Source organism: Rhea americana, unplaced genomic scaffold (assembly GCF_003343005.1).
Source record: "Rhea americana isolate MKP2758 unplaced genomic scaffold, rheAme1 scaffold_335, whole genome shotgun sequence".
In the NCBI taxonomy this organism is placed as follows: domain Eukaryota; kingdom Metazoa; phylum Chordata; class Aves; order Rheiformes; family Rheidae; genus Rhea; species Rhea americana.
In genome coordinates, this window is record NW_028186463.1 from 559,868 (window position 1) to 580,635 (window position 20,768).

The 20,768-nt window shown below is 39.0% G+C and overlaps 1 protein-coding gene across 1 annotated transcript in view; it reads left to right on the plus strand.

Annotated features, from left to right (window-relative positions):
• Nucleotides 1–50: 50 nt before the first annotated feature.
• C2CD3 (C2 domain containing 3 centriole elongation regulator) overlaps nucleotides 51–20,768 on the plus strand; it is a gene marked incomplete at its 5' end in the record, with an annotated part of 49,356 nt that continues 28,638 nt past the window's right edge. The window contains 18 exons of the mRNA XM_085311217.1: nucleotides 51–303; nucleotides 968–1,125; nucleotides 1,985–2,187; nucleotides 2,618–2,835; nucleotides 3,698–3,830; nucleotides 5,321–5,449; nucleotides 6,713–6,857; nucleotides 7,249–7,418; nucleotides 8,787–8,987; nucleotides 9,167–9,279; nucleotides 11,085–11,203; nucleotides 11,841–11,963; nucleotides 13,247–13,714; nucleotides 14,696–14,847; nucleotides 16,126–16,369; nucleotides 16,923–17,106; nucleotides 17,998–18,178; nucleotides 19,825–20,033. Of these exons, the coding sequence (XP_085167343.1) occupies nucleotides 51–303; nucleotides 968–1,125; nucleotides 1,985–2,187; nucleotides 2,618–2,835; nucleotides 3,698–3,830; nucleotides 5,321–5,449; nucleotides 6,713–6,857; nucleotides 7,249–7,418; nucleotides 8,787–8,987; nucleotides 9,167–9,279; nucleotides 11,085–11,203; nucleotides 11,841–11,963; nucleotides 13,247–13,714; nucleotides 14,696–14,847; nucleotides 16,126–16,369; nucleotides 16,923–17,106; nucleotides 17,998–18,178; nucleotides 19,825–20,033 (3,403 nt within the window). The remainder of the gene's footprint in view (nucleotides 304–967; nucleotides 1,126–1,984; nucleotides 2,188–2,617; nucleotides 2,836–3,697; nucleotides 3,831–5,320; nucleotides 5,450–6,712; nucleotides 6,858–7,248; nucleotides 7,419–8,786; nucleotides 8,988–9,166; nucleotides 9,280–11,084; nucleotides 11,204–11,840; nucleotides 11,964–13,246; nucleotides 13,715–14,695; nucleotides 14,848–16,125; nucleotides 16,370–16,922; nucleotides 17,107–17,997; nucleotides 18,179–19,824; nucleotides 20,034–20,768) is intronic.

The window sequence follows — 20,768 nt, forward strand, 5'->3', positions numbered from 1 at the left end:
CCTGCTGCCGCCATTTGACGGTCGCTCGTTTCTCCCGTGCTGCCCCCGCAGGTGCCGGCGAGGCGGCCGCCTCCACGAGCCTGCCGCCGCTGGTGCAGGGCCCGCCGCGCTGCTTCCTCCGCTGCACCGTGGGCCCAGCGCTGTGGGCGCTGCCCGAGCCGCCCGCCGCCCTCCTCGTCCGCCTGAGGTGGTGGGGGGAGACCTCGGACGGGACCGTGCTGCAGCCGGAGCGGGCAGCGGCGAAGGCCTCGGCCCGCTACGCCGTCCGCTGCGGGCCGCGGCAGCTCGCTGCCTACCTCACAGGTGGGCCCCGCGCCTCGGTCAAGCCGCTCGGCTCAGCCACGCAGGAGCTGAGATCCCCGTGCTAAGTAACCGCGAGTTGGGCTTATATAGCTTTTTTTTTTAAAAAAAAAAAGGTTGTGTTCCCACGCTGAAGGGCTTCGAGCGCTGCCTGCGGATCGCTGGAGGGTGTTAGTCGGGTTTGGGGCTCGGGTCTGTGGAGTACTGAAGCCTCCTGTAGTTTCYGGATCAGACACCGAGCTGATGGCTTTTCGCAGCCTCAATATAGGAAACATTGTGCGTTTYGGTGTTCTGAGGTTGTGAAGGGTAAAAACATGCTCCTGTGATCTTACAACGCTGTTAACATATTTCCTTTACTGAAAGGTTTTTAACTGGTGGCCTAGTGTCTAACATATTTCCATAAAACCAGTATTTGCTGTCACTGCTCATAAGTAGTATGTGACAGACTGAGTATCTGCTAGTTATTTATCATAATTTGTTATCAGTATAACCCTCGAAGAAGGGGTGATTTCGTCATACAGCATTTTGTTAACTTTTTTTGCATGTTTCATTTTAGCTGAATAGTTTTAGTAATGTTTTTATTCATAACAAGCCTTCAAAKTATGTCGTGTCAGAAGTTAATTAATGAAACCAATTAATGCAATTAAACTGTTCGTAATTTTTGCAGATATGGGTGTGCTTGTCCTAGAAGTAATGACCAGACTTGACCATCTCCCAATTGGCACAGTTCAAATTTCTGGACTGTCCCAGCTCTCTCCCAGCCATCCAATCAGTGGATTTTTCACCATAATTTCACCAACATCTGATAAACTAGGAGAGCTGCAGGTAGTCCATAAATCTTTGCTCTTTCTTAATTATCATATCTATTACTGCARCGCTTCAGGGTGTAGTCAGGTATCGGGGTCAAGTTGTGCTCTGCTGTTGTGGTTTATGCCCAAAAGATATTTAGGGACTAAAGGCAGGAAATGAAAAACAATTACTGACAGTACGGATTGTTTTGTTTAGAAGGATATGTGGCATTAGTAGTTCAGCTAGACTGAGAAAATTTGTAGACTCTACCATGAGGATGAGTTTTAACAGTGGATCTAAAAGTGGATACTCAGTTAGTTTTAATGCTTCTCCAGAGCCCCATGGAGCTGAAATTTGTACAGGATTTTGAAATCTGGGGTAAAGAAGATGATGTTCTGTTTTGCAGCCCTGGCTCTAGAAAATTTATGCTGATAGTTGCCTGTAATTTGAGAACGTGGAATGTGAAATAAGTAGTTGCAAATATGTCAGAGTTTTAAAGTATTACATAACTATATCAGGACAAGAGGCAATGGGCAAAAATTGAACCACAGGAAATTCCACCTGAATGTGAGAGGGAATTTGTTCACTGTGAGAGTGATGGAGCACTGGAACTGGTTGCCCAGAGAGGTTGTGGAGTCTCCTTCTCTGGAGATCTTCAAGGCCTGCCTGGATGCAACCCTGTCTACCATGCTCTAGGTGACCCTGCTTGAGCAGGGAGGTTGGCCTAGATGATCTCCGGAGGTCTCTTCCCACCCTACTGATTCTATGATTCTGTATGATACAAATACCATTTTTTTACAGAAGGTGACAACATGCAAAATTAAGGTGAGTATAGAGTATGTGTTGCACTTAATTAAGAAAGAACGATATACTATTTTCRCATTCTGTTTTTCAGGTCTCACTAGTTCTAGAACCCCTGTCTGAAATGTGTGACACCCACAGCTTTATCCCAACTGCAGATGCAAGTTCAGATATTGCTCCTTCTGCCCAGGGAAGSAGCAAGCCCCAGCTTCTTGGTCCGTCACAGCAATCCAGGCAAGCAGGGGTGACTACTGCTAGCCAAGAGTCTCTGAACAATAGTAGAGCCACAACTCCCAGGTATCTTTCTTTTGCGTATGATAAAATTCTGTTTTGTTTTGCCATTCACACCTTTTTTTAAGCAATGACAATGCCCTTGTGAGTTATGGAGTACTTGATTTCTTGACTCTGMTTGTTATATGAAGTTCAAAGTATTCGGTAATTAAGAGTTTAAAGGGACGGTTTCTTGTCTGAAATATGTTTGTGTCCTACATTGACTTAATTTAAACTGGGCTAGTTGATACAGGAGCTGCCACAATCTTTTGTTTACAACTGTCTGTCTGATGGTATGAGTGGAAGATGAGGAGTCAGTAAAATAATGTGTTGCATTTCTTTTGGGAGTGAATACTGAAGGGGAGCAGCTGCAATRCTAGGGAAAATTTGAAGATGTTTGAATCCTGTTACTGATCCACTTCAGTTGTTACTGAAATAATGTTTCATTTTTTAATAGAGGAAAAGACCGTTTGTTCTTTCAAGAGAATTCTGAAAACATAAAGGATATTTATTCTGCTTCTCACCACCATCTGATTTTACCAGATGAGCATTTAAAAGCAAAACCTTCAGATCGGCAAGTGTCATTTCCCTCAAGCACTGATCCTGAAACACCCGCTAGAACAAACATGCGGGTGCTCTCTTTGCATAACCCGACTACAAAAGACCTGCTTTCAGGTTTGTAAAMAGTTGGCATCATGCTTTAGATTTCACATTAAATAAATCTTGATAATATTTCAGCTGCCTRTCTAGAGATACAGCTGGCAAAAGACTAAAGACTTGAGGAAAAGTGATACTTTGCACCTTCTCACTTTGTTGTTTGGAACAGAAAAYGATAACAAAAATAAATATTGATACAGTCTTGTTGGAAGGTGGCTTAATCATTCAGATCAAGCAAAACATGCTGCACTAGCACTGTGCCTCTGGAGCCCCTCAAGGAATAAAGGAAAGGGAAGGTCAGCTTCACAAACTGCTTAATCATTGATGTATCTTCTGCGATGGCCGTCAAAGGTGCCAYTCATGTTTGAATAGGGCTTGGAAGGGTTTATATGGCGTCAGCATTTTCTGATGGAAAATGAATTCTTTTCCATCGCCTGCTAGGTGGCATCCCTTCCATGGCCTGGATTCAAGTAAGCACCAAAGCAGGGCAGGTTCCTCTATGTGCTATCTTTTGAGTTATTCATTATATTTACTGGGAAGACTTAAAATTAGACTACTGTTGTGGTGTCCTAASGTGACAAACTAATCTTCCATGAAGTAGTCTTGCTGCTCCATCTTAATATTGCCCCTCTAGTGCCCCACACTGTGTATGGAGTGCAGATAAGTTATTTGTACAAGTCTGAGTGGGAGGTTTCATAAGAGGATTGCTTTCACTCCCAGATGGACTGTCTGTTTTATGGCATATAGCATGCTTAACCTCTGCTATGTTAAAACAGTAGAATGGAAGTTTCTTGATTGTAGCTGGCACATTTATTTTATGTGCACATGGCTTTTAGATGATRCTGAATGCTTAGACTTAATCCTTGTGCTTATTTCTCAGCTCTTTTGGATCAAGGCAATAAACTCCGTGATGCCATGGTTGTTTCTGCAATGAAGTCTACTCCCGACATGGAAATTGAACTGAATGAAATGCCTCCATCTATAAATACAGATGATTTCAAAGCAAAAACAAAGTGAGTTTGGAAAGGGGAATGTGAACTTTCTCAAACCATAAACTTTGAGGCCTTTGATGTGTTTTAGGATTCTTATTTAAGTAGGAAATTAAATTCTATRTGTGAATACAAGCCTGCGTGTTGTAAATTGACTGAAATCTTTATGTAGTATGCCTTGATTTAAGTCATTGACTTTAATTTTTTTTCTATACTATATTTGTATTTAGGCATAGTTGATATCGTTAATATTTCCATATCAAATAACTATGTGCTGAATACAAATGTAGTGCAAGTGTAGATAAGGAATAAGGGTATGATAAGGTATATAATAAATTAGTGTTACTTGGTCACAGAGAACAGGTTTTCAAATAAATGCAAGTAATTAGTGAAATAAATTGAATATTTTTGCGTATTTTAATTTTCATGTCTCAGTGGCAAAATACCCATGAAAATTTAAATCTGTWAGTGTRTTCTCAGACCTAGCAGTTGTTTTCTTCTTCCTTATGGTCTTTATTGGCATATTGGAAAAAAATTAGATTTTTATGCCTTTTCAACTTGTAACTCAAACTTACTGTTTTGTACTAGACTGAATAAATGTTTTCACTTCAGTGAAACTGAAATTTAAAAGACAAGATTATTTTTACAGGAGAAACTTTAAATCCATATTCCTGTTATAATATGAATATTGAATTTTATTCCATTATAAAATGGCAAATAATGTCATTTCCTTCAGCAGTCAATTATATTGTCGCAAATACAATTTAAATAATTTCTGTGTGATTGCAGTAATGTTGATGTTATCTCTATCATCTTTTTAGTTTTTAAAAATATTTTTATATGAAAATACRTTTATTTAAAAAATTAGTGGAAATGGAAACAAGAAGTATATTTTCTYTGCACTGTGATATATTTTCTGCGTTGCCATTTACTGTCCAGATTGGCACTGGAGCAGAAGTCACTATCATGTGAAAGACATTTAATGGCCTATGTGAAATTTATTGGTGAGTCTCAGTGCATTTTTGAGGTACAGATGTGCATATTTGCCTTCTACATGATGATTTAATCAGAAAGATGATTAGGTTGACATAATTCATTGTGCCTCAGGGAGCTCATTGATTGTTTGGAAGACAGTTTCTGTGCTTTTGCCCAAGCTATTTCAATTTGTTTAAAGTAGATTTTAGACTCTTCAGGAAAAATTAATAGGGCACCATTTGCAGACAGCTTGACTTTCACAAACTCTCTCCTTCCTAGTCTGACATAGCTCTGCTTAAACCGCAGGATTGGGCCATCCTAATGCTTGGCAAAGTAWAAGATTTTGAATGAGAAATGTTAACTTGCAGCAGAACTGCACTGTTACAGGAAGGTTTTGCGTACATGGTGGTCAAGCTACAGATTGCAGAAGGCTGTACTTGATCTTTGATTTTTGTGTGGTGTGTAAATTCTTGAAAATTTCAGAAATACTGATTATTTCTCCTTTTACTATGCTCTTTATTGCTGTCACTGTTATTCAGGAGCCCCAAAAGCTTGAACTCAGATTTTTTGTCCTCCTCTGAAGATCCCCATCTCTTCTCATCTGAAGTCTCAGGTCAGCAATTTGACCTGAACTCTGAAGAGAGAGCGGTACAGTTACTGTTGGGCAGGTGAGTGTAATACTGAGGGTTACTGCAAGCTGAGGATTACTGCAAAATTGTCTTTGTTTGCTCAGTTAGTGCTGAAGAATGTTTCTTGACCCCGTGTGTTCTCCAAGTTATTGGAAATGTAATAAGCAAATTGTATGAGCAAGTGGTGGGAGGAGGTGTTTTATGCCTCAGCTTGCACGYGGCTTTAATGCATTTCAAACTATGTAGCTGAAAGTCACCTGATATGAAAACAATGTTGGAAGGACTAATCACCACCTTTGATGAGACTTTCTGAGCTATCTAATAGCTGTATGTATTATATCCTCAAATGTAAAAAAGTKCATAAAACAAATAGGATGTTTTCCTGAAAAACTTGCAGTCTTTAAGTTAAAATTGGAGAGAACTGATAATATTTTTTCATCTTCCTCCAAATACAAAAATGTCATTTTTCTCTCTTTTTGTGAAGAGTAGCAAGAATGTAAGTGATGTTTATATTGCCTCTATCTAAATCAGGGGTATGAAATCTACCACTTCTGTGTCAGAGATGGCTATTTCAACTCATGTCCTGTCTCCCATACTTACTTTTTCCCTATGTTTTATTATTGGATAACACTAAAATGTTTGCAGGTCACAGAATGATTTTGAACTCACAGCACACAGAAAGCCTTTAAATCAAAAAAACACATCTCACTCCAAACTTATTTTAAAGATACTTGTATGTACTCAGACATAGCATGTTTTTTTCTTTTTTTTTTTCTTTAGTAAAATATCCTTAAATATTACTGACAGCTTAAAAAAATTCCAAAACTCAATCAGGTTACTAGTGAGTAGATGTCATAGATAGATACTAATAGATYTATTTATTTATTTATTTATTTACTGCGAGGCAGATCAAGCACTGAAACAGGTTGCCTAGAGATTTTGTAGAACGTCTATCTTTGGAGATACTCAAAACCCAGCTTTACATGATCCTGAGCAACCTGCTCCAGYTGAMCCTCTTTKAGCAGGGGAGTTGGACTCGATGATTTTCAGAGGTCCTTTCCAGTCTCAAATATTCTGCGTTTCGGTGTGTATGTGTTTACACACTATTTTTTCTAGCAGGGGTACAGAGATACCSACACAGAGTTTATTAGCTTGGGAGCAGTGCTGTGTGAGCATGGTTTGGCTATATGAAGAGACAGCATAGCACAAATTCAGCATAGAGTAAACACTGTTGTCAGAATTTACATGAAATCATCTGCAGAACTCATGGCACTGTTATGTTTTGTTCTCTTGTGTCYACAGTGTGGATTTATCTCCTGTGCATTTCTGGGATAGAACAAGTTCCCTTCTGGATTCTCTGTCTGTTGGGAGTGAGGTGTATGACAGTGAACTCAACGATCCCCATTATGACCAGAGTCTRCTGGAGAATCTCTTTTACACAGGTCCTGTAAGTGGCAATCAAAAGGAAGATGCTTGATAAACAGTCGCTGAAGTGAAGGAAAATCAGAAAAGCACACATCAAGAAAAAAAACTGCTAAAAAACTCAGTATTAATAAAGCTTCAAAAGCATCAAGTATCATATAGACACTTGAGAACATTGCTTACAAACAAATACCATTAAAAAAATAATACCAGACTTCACAGACTGTAAAGTTAGGCATTAAGTTTGGAAATTGCTAGGATTTGGCTCTCCATGAAGGTTGAAAAATTTCGATGCAGTCTTGAATTATACAATCCACAAGTTTATTTTCTTTTTCTGATTTATCATGACCATTATGTATCTTTCTTGACAGTGATAYTGTTATCTTCATATTTTATGTGCATTATTTCTGTTTCAGAAATCTGATTCCAGTTTAAGTGATTTCCTCAGTGATGATAATGATAACTCATCCAAAAAAGTAACCAAGGCAAAAACTCTCAWGAAAGATGATTCTATGAACTTTCAGGGTCCACAGAAGGAATCTAGTGCCTGTGATCAGGAGGTGAAGGAGACAGAAATTAAACTCAGGTAAATGRTTACATTAGTGACTTATTTTGCAGCATCTTGCTCGTTGTAAGTTACTGTTAGTAAGAATTACACTGTATTAGCATACTGTGTCATTAACATGCAGTCTACTGAATAACTGTTTTGGTGAGGGATTTTCATAGCATCTCATAGCATAGCAGCAGAAATTGCTGTGTGCTGTTGAAGAAACAATTTTAAGGAGGTGTAATCTAGTTAAAAATCATGACTTTCCCCAAAATAGAATAAACTTAATAATAACACTTTCAACCAATAAAAAATACCATMTATTCTGGGACTAAAATTATTGTTTTCTTTAGCGTTTTGCCTTTCCTCTAACTTGAGTGAGGAATAAAGTTCATCTTTGGTCTCGTTTGTAGTTAGATATGTTTCCAGCTTTTCCTATAATTATAATAAGACTATGCATGCCACAAGAGAGCAAATGCTTGTATAACTTAAATACAAAACATAAGCGTGAAAGCCCTTCTGTTGATTGATGATCTAGCTTGTTTTACAAAAGCTAACTTGGGTATCAGATTTGAAATGATGGTTCTTTTAATGCCAAATGTATTTTGAAAGTCTGCAAAGAGAGCATATGRTCACAGCATTTTGTTTAAAGCCTCCAGGTATTTTACTTAATTTACAGAATGAAACCRGTAACATTAGACTTCCCTTTTCTCTCATTTGCATTCTTACAATTCCCTGTATAAAGGATTCTGGATTCTGACAAGCAGCCAGGGAGARTTAGAATAAGCAGTAATTTTTACATTGTCTGTTCTATGCACTTGTAACTRTTTCTCTCAAAAATCCAGTTACTAAGCTTTACTGGTACCATACCGGTAAGTATTTTGATTTGACTTCTTTTTTTCTGATTTGGTTCCAAACAATTATTGGTGAAGCTTTTCTTACAAATACTGCTATTTTTATATTCAGGAGAAGTTCATTTCTCCAGAGGTAGCAACAGAGAAGTGTTTACCCATTAAGTCTTAAAAATAAAACACAAGTGAGATTTTAAATTATGTCAAAAATCCTGTTGCTCTTCCTCTGCAGCAGTAGCTCTTACTCACAGCTATAACTGTATGTTATCCTGTTTTTTGTGTCTGACATTAAATGAAGGTTTTATTTTTGAGGACTTAGTCTGCATATGCTTTTTTCAAAATCCAGTAACACTGTTTCTTTGGTCATACGGGATATTACATATTGTATGATTTCCGTTACAGAGATCACCGCGTTTGTTGTGAAAGGATACACAGAGAAGGTGCATTTTAATGAACCATGAGCAGTTTTTAACATACTGCCAAGCTACAATCTTCCCTTCGGTTGGTACCTTTAAGAAAGTTTGTGTACACCTGATTCTCAGTTTTACCTTTTCAGCTGCTCTGCTACTAGACARCTTGCACCTTCGGAAGCTTGTCTCGCATCCCTGAGTGTAGATAGGCTGGCACTGCTGGGGCGAATACACTTAGCCAGGGTCATCATTGAAAGCCTGAAAATCCCTCCAGAGAGCACACAGATTACACCAGGAAAGAAAAGCGTAATTGGGAAGCCTCCAAGACCTGCATCAGTTAAAAAGTGGTAAGGAGRACTGTTTCTCACCAACCTGTTACCCTTCCTTGAGCTAGGCTTCTCTGAGYCTTCTTGTGTAGTAACTTTATAAACTATGGATATGAAGCTTGTTTGCCGTGTTTGGGTTTATTATCAGCATTTGATTTTTTGATGGCTTGTAATCATCGATTCACTTTTTTTATTCATAGTACCTTCTTTGTTGAGTACCACTTTCCTGTGGGAGCCTCCAAGGATGAAAAAGGACAGGTCTCCCTAACAACAGAAGTAATTCGAATAGCTTCAAGTAAAATTACAGGCRATGGTAAGAGCATTGTTTTTCTCCCTTGTATTTAGCACTGTTGACTCCTTCATCTCTTAGCAATTATTTAGTGGCATTTGCTTATGTATTTTCTCTGCTGTGTGGAAAAAATACAGTCATTTAGTAGTGGCACCTCTACCAAGAGAGAGTTGGTGTACTGCAGGTGCTGGAGTGCTCCTCTTAAGGAGGGGGTAACCAAGTCATTTATCTCTTTTTTTTTCTTTCCTTTTCTCCCAAGAAGTAGTCACATTGGGATTTTCACTCTGCTTTTCCTAGGGGCATAATGGAAGGTCAATAAATCCACTCTTTTGTCTCAAAGTAAAAACAACATCCTTTTTGCAGTAGTACTAGAAATAAAATCAGAGATTTATATATCAAATAAATGCCTGTTTTTTTCCAGATGCTGGAATACATCATATCAACATCTTCAAGAGCCCAGAGAGTATGCTAGATTTAGGAAATCGTGACAAGTTATGTGCTTAAATTAGTAGACATTCCATCCCTTTAGTGAGAGGCATCAGTATTCCTRTCCCTGAGAACACTTCAGGTTACCTTTCTGTCCTTGATGAGCAGAGAACACTGCGTGAGCAAGATTCTCTGTGCTCATTTTCCCCGGAAACTGGAATTCAGAAAGCCAATTTTCAAATGACTCACTCATATGGTTATTCATTGGCTTTGTTTTTTTCTGGGTGATACTTAAGATATCTGGGTGTAATTCTCAGTTCTCTTGTACATTCTCCACTTGTGTCCRGACAAAACATGTAATTCTTCTGAACCTTGGCTGTTTGCAACACAAGGACAATACTGTCTCCTGCGTTTTGTCGTCTTCAGTTAATTTGTTTGACTCTTTAGAACCTAGAGTAAGAGATAGGACTAAAAATAGTCTGAAGAAGCCATCTAGTCAGTCCATTCTGTCAGTATCTTTCCTGAGACATTTATCTAGTCAGTTCTGGAAGATGCCCAATGATAGAGATTCCATAGCCTCCCCAGACAAGCTGTGAAAGCACTGCCCTGTTCTGCCCTGCCCTGAATTTTTGTCGTCATAAGAATACTTATTTCATCCATTGTGGACGAGGAAAATGCACTTCTTTGAGACTGTTATTGTACTACTTGTTCTCTTTGCTAGAGTAAACACCAATCCACTCAGTCTTTGTGGATGTTTTCCTCTTGGACCTGTGATTATTCTTGCTGCTCTGCTTCTGGCTCCAGATGTCTTGAAATGTATCAGCCATGATGAGATCAAGTTCTCCCACTGAAGAAGGGGCTATCTCTTACTGTATGCTAGAATGACACAGACTTCATATCAACTTGCAGCCTTTAGATGCTGCCGTAATATTAATGTTGTCATGCTGCCCTCATGCTATTTTCTGGCCTTGAAAAATGAAGAATGATTTAGTTTGTATTTGATGCTAATAAGTAACACAAAATTAGATGATTGTGTGAATAACAGAAGAGTGATTATTTCCACAGAAAAGTTTATTAATAATCAATGGTGAACATTTGGTGATTCTGCAAAAAAATGTAAGCTGCCTACAGATTTGCAACATCTTTTATAGGTTGAAACCTCAAGAGAATTCTCATTGAGGGCTCCAGCAACTGGCAGTTCCCCTTCAGCTTCTACCCTTGCTTGATCCCTGATTCTGGCAGATATGCAAATGCCTTCTGTGTATTTGTCCACACTCCTGTGTTTGTACTCACCCTGCGTGTTTTCCACATAGACTGAAGATTTCTCTGTACCAGGTCAAGCTCAAAAGACAGGTTAGCTCTGAACGCAGATAAGAGCTCATACGTCTCTGTCTTTCTTGCAGTGGTAAAATTTCAACAGCGGTTTGTGTTCCCCATTCATTTTGGTGGAGTGATGATAGAGCACTGGTGGAGCTCTAACCTTGCTTTTAAAATCTACATGAGAAAAAGCACACAGAAAAAGGTACTTACTGCAAGTTATTTAGAATTGTGTATTAAAAGGCAAAGAAAGACTTTGCATTTGGATTTCCTCCAAATATTTATGCATAAAGTAGTAGCTTTTCTAAGTTATTTGCAGTGCTTCGTTGCATTTGCTGCAGTCTCAGCCATCAGAGGCAAAATAGACAAACTGATGTGGTTTGAATGAGCTGCTTTTAATCATCCTTTGCCAGATATTGTAAAAGGGAATGATATATATGCATATATGCATATAAATGTTAATTCAGCTTATATTTTGTTTTAATCAACACCAAAGATATGTACTCATCTGTCCTAATAGGAGCTCTTCTTTTAATGGATGAATAATTTACATCTTTAAGTTTGGAAATCTTAGGTAATAGGATTTGGGATGTTCACTTTTGCATTGATTTGGAACTACTGTAGGTCCTGGAGGAGTTTCCCTTAGTGTCATCCTACTGATACTTGGAATTGGAACTAAGGGAAACTTTAATCCCTTTTGGTATAACTCATGAAATGAATGGGATGGGTGGGTGATTTACCATGGCTTCCTCATGCTTTTAGAAGGCTTTCATTTCACAGTATGCTTTTAGCTAGCTAAACTTGTCAAAAACTTGCAGAATGAATTCTTTCTTTGTCTTCAGCCAGTGGCCATTGGCTCAGCAGTCCTTCAGTTATGTAAGGTTATTCAGTCTGAGCAGCTCACTGTCAGCTGTGAAATACCTGTGGAAGAAGAAGGAAATCAGACCCAAGTTGGACCACTTAAGGTATGTGTTTTGCCACAGTGGGTTTTAGTTGAACCACTTCTTGTTACTGGTTTTGACTGGGTATTTTTTTTCCTCCTCCTCTCTCTTTTTTTTTTTTCTTTATTGTAATTTACCAGATCTCAAATATGAAGGTTTGTAGACCGAGTACAAGAAAATACTAACTCTTTTTTTTGTTTCTTAAGGTTTTGGATAAATATTTCAAACTTTCTCCAAGTCCAAGGGTTTTGCTATGTGGAATTCCCTTGGCTGCAGGGTGAAACCAGGGTTAATAAGCTATGACTTGGCTACAAAAGGCACTCTGCAGGCAGATTTTGAGTGGCACATATTCAGGGCTAAGAGCTTTGGCATGTGAGAATGGGGAGGCAGCAGCTCCTGGTTCATTAGCTCCACGCATGGTATGAGCTGAGGGTCTCTCCTGACACAGAGGTTTGATGCTTCGTGCCATTGCTAGTGCCTTATCTCTTTAGGAGTTACCTTTTCCAGCTAGACTTTCTACCAGCGTGTTCAACCGCTGTGAAGGAAGAACAGTCCTGCACAGCACACTTGAGAGGTTTATCAGTTCTGAGTATTCCTTTAACCCTTGTTCTGGTGTTTCTTTTGGTGCTTTCACCCACACATTTTCATTCATATTTTATTTATACCAATCTTAATGTTTCTGTTACAAATCTTACCAACATGAACAGGCAATTCCGATGCAGGACAGAGTGTAAAAAGCACAGAAAAATGGAGACAAATGCAGTGGAATATGCAGGCTACTGCAGAGAAAACAAAAGGAGCCCACAGAAGGACAAGGATGTTTAGGGACAGTTGAAATCAGCAGGGAACATAAACGTGAAAGAGCAATGAGAAAGAGGTTAATCAGAGTGAAACACTTCTTTTTTTTTTTTTTTTTTTTTAATTTTTCTGAAGCAGCAATTGCTACAGCAGGGTGAAGATGACAGTTGTGATACTTTGCCACAATACTTTTCACCTCAGCTAAGTGGTAGTCAGCATCTTTTTCATTCTGCTTGGTGATTGATTTTAAATTTCTCTCTTATTCAACTGTAATTGTATGTGTGTGTATTTGAATTATTGCTTTATTTGATAAAACTGCATGTAGTTTATTTTGGAGTCAAGGTTGTAGCTTATGACCAGCGTGTATCGAATAGTAAGCATTCCGGGTGGTGATCTACAACAGTTCTTGAACAAAGTATGCAATGCGTTTTCCTGAGGTTTTTGTTGTAGTCTCTTGTCTTTTTTGGGACGTGTCTTCCGATCAGCTCACTTTGCCTTGTATCATGCAGGTGTCGTTAGAGCTTGCGGCTGACAATAAAGACTTCACCTGCACCGCGGCTAGGTCAGCCATGGCTGTGCAGCGAGTCCCAGCTCATGCCGTAAGAAGTCCCCGGCTGGAGTTCCAGGAGCCCGACAGGAGTAAAGTAAACGCAGAAAGCCCTCGCAGTCTGAAACTTAGCAGTCATGGAAACTCACAGAAGACAGGAGCGGCCAGCACGAGGATTCTGCAGTTACCCCAGGCCGTGTCAGCCTCTGTGTCCCGTAATCTGATGGCACAAATAACAGCATGTGAAGAGGACGGGCTGTTACTGCATGTGCTGTTGATGGTGCCTGCTGGAAAAGGTTTTGTCACTGGAGAATATGGTTATCACGGTTCGTGTAATGTGTATCTAAACTGCAAGCTACTTAGCACAGAGGAGGCAACGAGATCTGCTGTTATATGGGGCACAACGCAACCTGCCTTTAACTTTTCTCAGGCAAGTCACACCTCTTCCTGGATACATTGCTTGAAATGTACCATTCACACTGACAAATGTGTTTCAGAGATAATTACTTTTATATATGTAGGAACTGTTTGGCTCTGACCAGTATGTTGCAAGTATTTTCGGTATTGTTCTGGCTGCATTGCAGGGTTTGAAGTGCAAATGAGCAGTTCCTTGAATCATCCAAATAGTAAATGAGACTTACAAAGTRCGAGAGGGAAATAGTCAGGAAAGCCTAAGTTAAAACTGAAAAAGAAGCCGACTTCTCCTTTCTTCCTTTATAGAAAGAAACTATATTTTTGATGGCATCCTAATATGTAAATTTAGGTTTTGTTTTGTTCCATTGGTRGTTGTTCTTAACAGATTGGTTAGTGCAGAAGTTTGGGTTTTCATCCTGGTATGGGCCAAAGCTTTCCCCAGCAAACAGCAGAAGTTCAGATTTATGCTGTATTGCAAAGATGACTGTCTTTCACAGCTGTKTTTTTTTCTTTTAAAAATATTATTTTATACTTGTTTTTCTGGCTGTTATTCTTTGAAAGTGTCAGGGTGCTCAAATGTGTTTTTATTTTTCACAGTAATTAGTGATTTGAGTTGCCAGACATTTTAGTCTGAAAAGTCTGAAAGTGTGGAATGTGAAAACATAGCAAAAGGCATATGAAACAGTTGTCTGAAGTGATTTATCTGTTTAGTAAATAATCATTTAAAGTTTAAAAAAAAAAAAAAAGATTTTTAAGATATGTTTTAACATAAGATCGTTTGTTATCTGAATCACATTTATTTTTTTGGCTTGCTCTTTTCCAAGCCTACCAGCTTACTGAAACATGTTAGGCAAGTACACATTTAATTTTTAATTTCCATTTTTAAAGAACACAATTCTGTACACTATAGTGTTATCTAGTGTTACCAGAATGCCCTGTACTTAGCAAATAACTCCCCGTGGTTTCTATATACTAATTCAGGATTAAACTCCATCAGGTGATGCCTTTTTCATTGACTTCCAAACATTTGGAGCGACTGAAGAACAACTTCATGATTATTGAGGCATGGAAYAAGATGGGAAACCCTGGCTGCGACAAACTGCTAGGATTAGTGAAGCTTCCTCTGCATCAGTTTTACATATCATTCAAGTAAACATCTTTGCTCTGCATTTTCTTGGCTTGGGTTATATCCTAACTAACGCTCAGAGAAAGAAGTGTGGTGGTGTCTGGCGTGCGCATGGGAGGATTCTTAGTAGTGCTTTATAGAATGAGACGTTTTTGTCTTGCGGAGCTTTCTCTGGCACTCTCCTACACTGAGCAGTATCTGAGTAACTAAAGTTGTCCTAGTACAGAAATAYGAGTGTGAGAAATAAAGATACTATGCTGCGTCAGGCTTTGAGCCAGTTCGTTTTGCTCTCCTATGGAAGAGTGAAACTGTAGAAGATCTAAGGGATGGCCCAGAAAAACTGAGTGTGGCTTTCAGGGTTGTTGGTGGCTACACCAGGTTAGAGTAGAACGTGGCATGCACAGCACCTTCCACTTGCTTCCGTCAATGATTTTCCAGCGCTCTGACTGATGAAGTGGGTGATTTTGTTTGTGATTATGCCCTACATAGATCCCAGTGCTGAGGATGCAGTCAGTTTGCACAGCACGGAATAATGCTTGTGATATCAAAAATATGTTTAGATACTTCATGTATTCTAATCCCGTAGCTCTCTCCAGAGCTCTTTTTGTTTCAGTGTTTTGGCCTCTCGTTCAGTCAAATAAGTATTTGCTTAAAGCARTTTAAATTAATAGAAATAACAGAACAGATTCTTTCTAATTCGAAGGATTAGTTCCTTTTGGTTTGGTCAGACTAATCATAGGTGGAAATCAGATGGTGCCTGAGCTGACTGGCCAGTATTWTGTTAATTACTAGTGTATCGTTTGTTTGATTGTTTTTGGCAAGCCACCATAATTTGATTGTGTGTATCTTCCATTTATTATCAAAGGTTTCTGCATTTTTTTTAACTTGATGGAGATTCCATTATTTCTTGTCTTCTTGCCCCAGTTCATCCCCAGAGGCGTAATGAGTTCATAAAAATATAATGTGGCTACAGGATATTAATGGCAATCTTGTTCCAGTTCATCACCCCACTCACAGATCTCCAGGCTGGTTTATCACTAAGGCTGGGATAGTTTTTAGAGAGMTCTACTTTCTCGCTGCTGAAAATAGCCATTCCTGTTCAGCAGAAGGTGGATCTGTGCTTTGTGAGGACTGATGTAATTGAACAGAATTTTGGAGAAATGAAGATGGATTGGTTTCTAGCTGTATTGAAAGTACCATCTGAAATGAGCTGTGCAYGAGCTTGTTCGTATTCAGGTGACCTATGCAAGGGCTTAGGGCTTATAATGAGGGKTTTTTTTGTTTGTTTTAATCTACTGTAGGGATGCAAAGATTTCCCGTCTGCTGCTTCAAGCTCAGTATCCAGTGGTTGCTGTGGACAACTATATGCCTGTGATAGATGTTTTTACTGGCAGTAAAAGTGGAAGCTTGAAGGTCATTTTGGCTATGGGGTCAGCGGATCAAATAGTGGAACTGCAAAGGCTGAAGAACGAAGAAGGAATAGTACCTCCCATCGCGCAGCGTCCTGCTCACTCTCTGGATCCTCCTCCTACAAAGCCCACAATGGTACTGTTCAATAAACTCCTGTCCTTGCTGTTAGGAACACTGGAAAAGGATTTTAGCTGTGGCTTCATTAATAGACCAGTTTCCAATCTCTGCCATAGCCAATTTTGTTGTAGATGATCATGTTCTGTGCAAAAGTACAGTGTATTATCTGTACTTTTTTATTACCATGCTTTCTCTCACCAGTCTTGACATTATCCCCCTTTTTACTGTCCTGCATATTCACTGTTCTATCTATATGACAAGTGCAGTAAAAAAAAAAAAATCCAGAAAATTGTAATCCTTACAGCCTTATTCTGTACCACGCAGATTTTGCCGCCAAGTTTGAATTAGTTGTGTATGAGCTTTCAAGTTTCTTATGTGCTCTGTTCCTGACTTTTGCAGAATAAGAATTTGCTATCAGGCTTTGTGTTTTCTGTGAGTTTAGAGAGAAAATTGCAGACAGTAGTGCTTAACCCCTTGTCTCAGGCTTCTCAGAATCTCATGTTCCCAATCCYCTTGTATGCAGTTTCCTAGGAAGTGTTCCTTTCTATGTAGGTTTCCTTTCTTTTATTAGCAGTTAGGTAGAGAAGGGGAAGAACTGTTGGAGCACGTGTTTGAGATCCGTGTGGAAAGTGTGAAAGGACTCACTCCCTTACAGTCCACAGTTTGGGGAGAAGCTGACTGCTACATACAGTACCATTTCCCAGTRCAAGAGGCTAGCTACGGTGCATCACAAGGAACTGAACAGCACGAGGATGGTAAGTTTATTTGTGATAATAACTTATTTAGAGCATTGCTTCAGTTAAACATTGTTTAGTAATGTTCTCTCTGCTTAAGTAAAATGGTCTGAGCTTCCATAATGCAGCCAGTGCTTGCTTTCCTCAGAAGATGTGCATAGAGCTGCATTTGGGCTAGGTCAATAAATGAAAAGCCTGCTTCAACAGAGGCAAGTGGCAAAGWTCCCAGTAAAATAGGTATCTGGTTCTTAATCTATTCACATGATACCTTTTTGTTAAAGATCCTAATGTGGTTCACAGACTGATCCTGCAAAGATGTAAGAAYGGATTCACAGGAAACGCTAAGAGTGTGTGCAGTTAAATTGAATGAAGGCTTTACATACACAAGCGTTGGGAGATGCTCTTTCTCCTGGCTACATTGGAATAAAACTGGCTATCTTAATTCATTGGAAGTATGAAGCAGTATTTAAATAACTACAGTTTTAKAAAAGGACTTTGAGTACTTTGAATCGCTAATGTGTATTTCCTCTGAAAAATAACACTACTGGTAGCACTGTTCCATAGCAACTGCTGTGGATTATGTCAGCTTCCAGCCACATTTAACAGTAGCTTTTTTAGCTTGTGGACCACAAATTCATGGAAYCATGTGAATTGCTTATAAAAGATTTGTGAAGCATAATTTAGAAGAGCAAGCCTTTTGTCGGGAAGCTTTAACTTACAGTAAATTAACTCCCCTRTTTCCAGGCAGGACTCCCCAGCACTTTTGTCTGGGTTAGCTTGCCCAAAACTAGTTCAAGTGTCAGAAGCATCACTGTATGCCCTGTTTATAAATTACATATGTGAATGTCTTCGCCTTCTCTCCTTGGATGTGAATTCAGGACCGACTATTTAACCAACTCGATTGACTTGTAGGTATCAAGCTAAAGGCTTTTCGTACAGCAACTACGTTGTGCGTCCCTGATCCCATCTTTCATGATGAGCATCATCATTCCGTGTTGGTTCCTGCCGATGTCCCAGTCCAGAGGCTCCTGGTCAGTGCATTTATGACACCTGGAATGTCTGGAGGAGGAATTCAATTTGAAGTCTGGTGCAGGTACAGAATAATCCTGTTTTTTGTAGGTGTCACAGCAATACAGATAGAGGTATATCTAGTATGGAAAATATCTCYGATTACAGGATTGATATTTAATAATAAGGGGAAAACTAGTGAGCTCATCAGCGTTTGGGCCTTTTTTCCCCCAAAAGAGCCAATTACCCTTTTCTTGTTATGACTTAGTTAGCAAATATCTACTCTCAGTTTTATTTCCTCCATTTTATCAGTATAGTGATCTAAAAGTAATATTTAACAGTATGATTTTATTGTTTTTTTCCTACTACAAGTCACCAGTKTCAGAAGAACAGACTGTAAATTGTTTGCTTATTGTCTTGTTATTTATTTCTCATGTTCTTCCTGGATCATTAAAGGATCTTAGCTTATGTTTGCTCTTATTTGTACAATGTTTTATGCTATAGACGAGATAAGGTTATCTCATCACTAAGCTCATATCATAGTTTCTTTGCCGACTGAAGCTAATTACTGGTGATGGAAAGTAGAGACTGCAAAGACAGGCAACTGTCTTAGAAAAGTGTATTTATAATCTGTTCATACTATAGTAAATGAAGCAAGCTATTTAAAATTCACAAGTTCACATGAGAATTATTATATGCTGGGTATGTTTACATTAGTGTTAGTAACACCCAGAGCAGCTGAAGTTACCAATTGTTAGTACCTGCCATTTAAAAACCATGCTTTAGTTCAGCTTCCTGAAGAATATTGGATTTCAGTTTGATCTTGGAGTAGCCACTCACTGATAGCAGCTGGTGAACTTAGGCTCTTCTGAGTCAAAGGAACAAATTGGTAAGCCGTAAGCCTTTTAAGAACACGATAAACATCCTCCTGCCTGTTTGCTGTATTTGAGATAGGGAACAGCTTACCAACAAATCCTTGTAACTGGGAAGGTGTTTTTTTACTGACGGATAGGTCCAAAATCTTGCTGTGATACTATCAGCATCTTGAATTACTTCTAGAATCTTATGGGAGCATAGTATGAAACAAGGCATTATATTCCAAGATGTTGGGACTACTATCCAGGATTTGAATTATCAGTTAAAATTTAGGATTTGCCCAAAAACAAAAAGGGAAGCAGCACTCAGTATCACTACCACATTACTTAGTCATTGCTACTGAAAACACAGTGGGTATCTTTCTCCTCATCTACCTGTTATTCATTAGATAGAATGCCAAAACTGGCCTTAAGCTTAGTCTGAAGCCCAGCAGCACAGTAGAAAAACTGTCTGGAGTTATTATTTACACTCACAAACTGGTAACACAAAAATGTTCTGCAAGTGACATTTGTATTTATTAATGGAAATTGAGAGCGAAGAATATTTGGTGCCAGATCCTCCTCTTATTTTGCTTTGGGATGCCAGTTGTTGGTTGAGACACTGATTAGCTACCTGATTTGCTATGACTAATGCAAAAGTACRTTTGTGGTGTTACCTACTCAGGAGCTTGTATTCTTTTTTCTTCTGTGGGAATTTGCTTACTTGAGTTTGTTCGTCAGCTCCCAGGAGACTAACAACTAGTGTTTGAAGACATCCGAATTAAAATCGACTTGTGTTCAGTCTTGAGAGAAGTGATGATCATTTTGTCATCATCAAAACACCACGATTGACGCTGCTTTATTTGTGTCTTACCAGGTATTATTATCCAAATGTCAGAGACCAGATGGTTGCCAAAGGGACCTTGCCTTTGTCACGGCTGTGTGCCATGGTGACTATGCAGCATCGTGAAGAAATAGGGATACAGACCTTTAATCTCCCATTGGTCTCAAGGACTGATTCCTCAGAGGAATTTCAATTGCGATCGTCAGGTAAGGAGGGCTTGTGGTTTCACTTTGTATGTAAAAGTGAAAGTCTGTGTATTCACTGACAAGGGGAATRAAAATATATATCTGTGTTGGTAACTCGTACCAACTGTGCGTGCTTTTCATACCAGCTTTCACTGTCACCACCGTATCAAGCTAAGAATCAACGACTGAACACAAGCAACCTGAAACAGCATCACAGAGGCTTAACAGTAAAATGCAAGAATTAAAGACAGGTTCTTGGAAAAAGTGGCCAAAAGGAAAACCAGGGAAAAGCTGAGACAGGAGAGGGAGTTCAGTGTATTTCATTTACATTGTAATAATTAGCTGCTTGCAGCAGAAGAAAATCTGTCTCTGATGATTTTGTCACTTCAGTACTATAAAAATGATGTTTTGAAATTCTACAGTAGTGTGTTTAAAAACTGGCAACAAATGTACACATGAGGACGCGGCTGGGTTAAACAGACCGTCCTAGTCCTAGGATATCATGAATTTGGCAAAGAAAAGGAGCTGTTAAGACCTTCTGATCTGATTTCCTGTAGGACATGATCATTAAAATTTCCTTCTCTGCTTCCTACATTAGGCCATAATATCTGGCTGAAGTAAGAGCATCTTGCAGAAATGGTCAGTCTCGATAGTCTTTATTTCCCAGCTGTGCATCTGTGTATTTCATATGGATTTTTTTTTTGCATTAATAGAGTAAGTTTTGTATTGCAACTTATAACAAAAGTACTGATTATATTGGACATAGCTTTATAAAAAGCTTACCATTTCTTT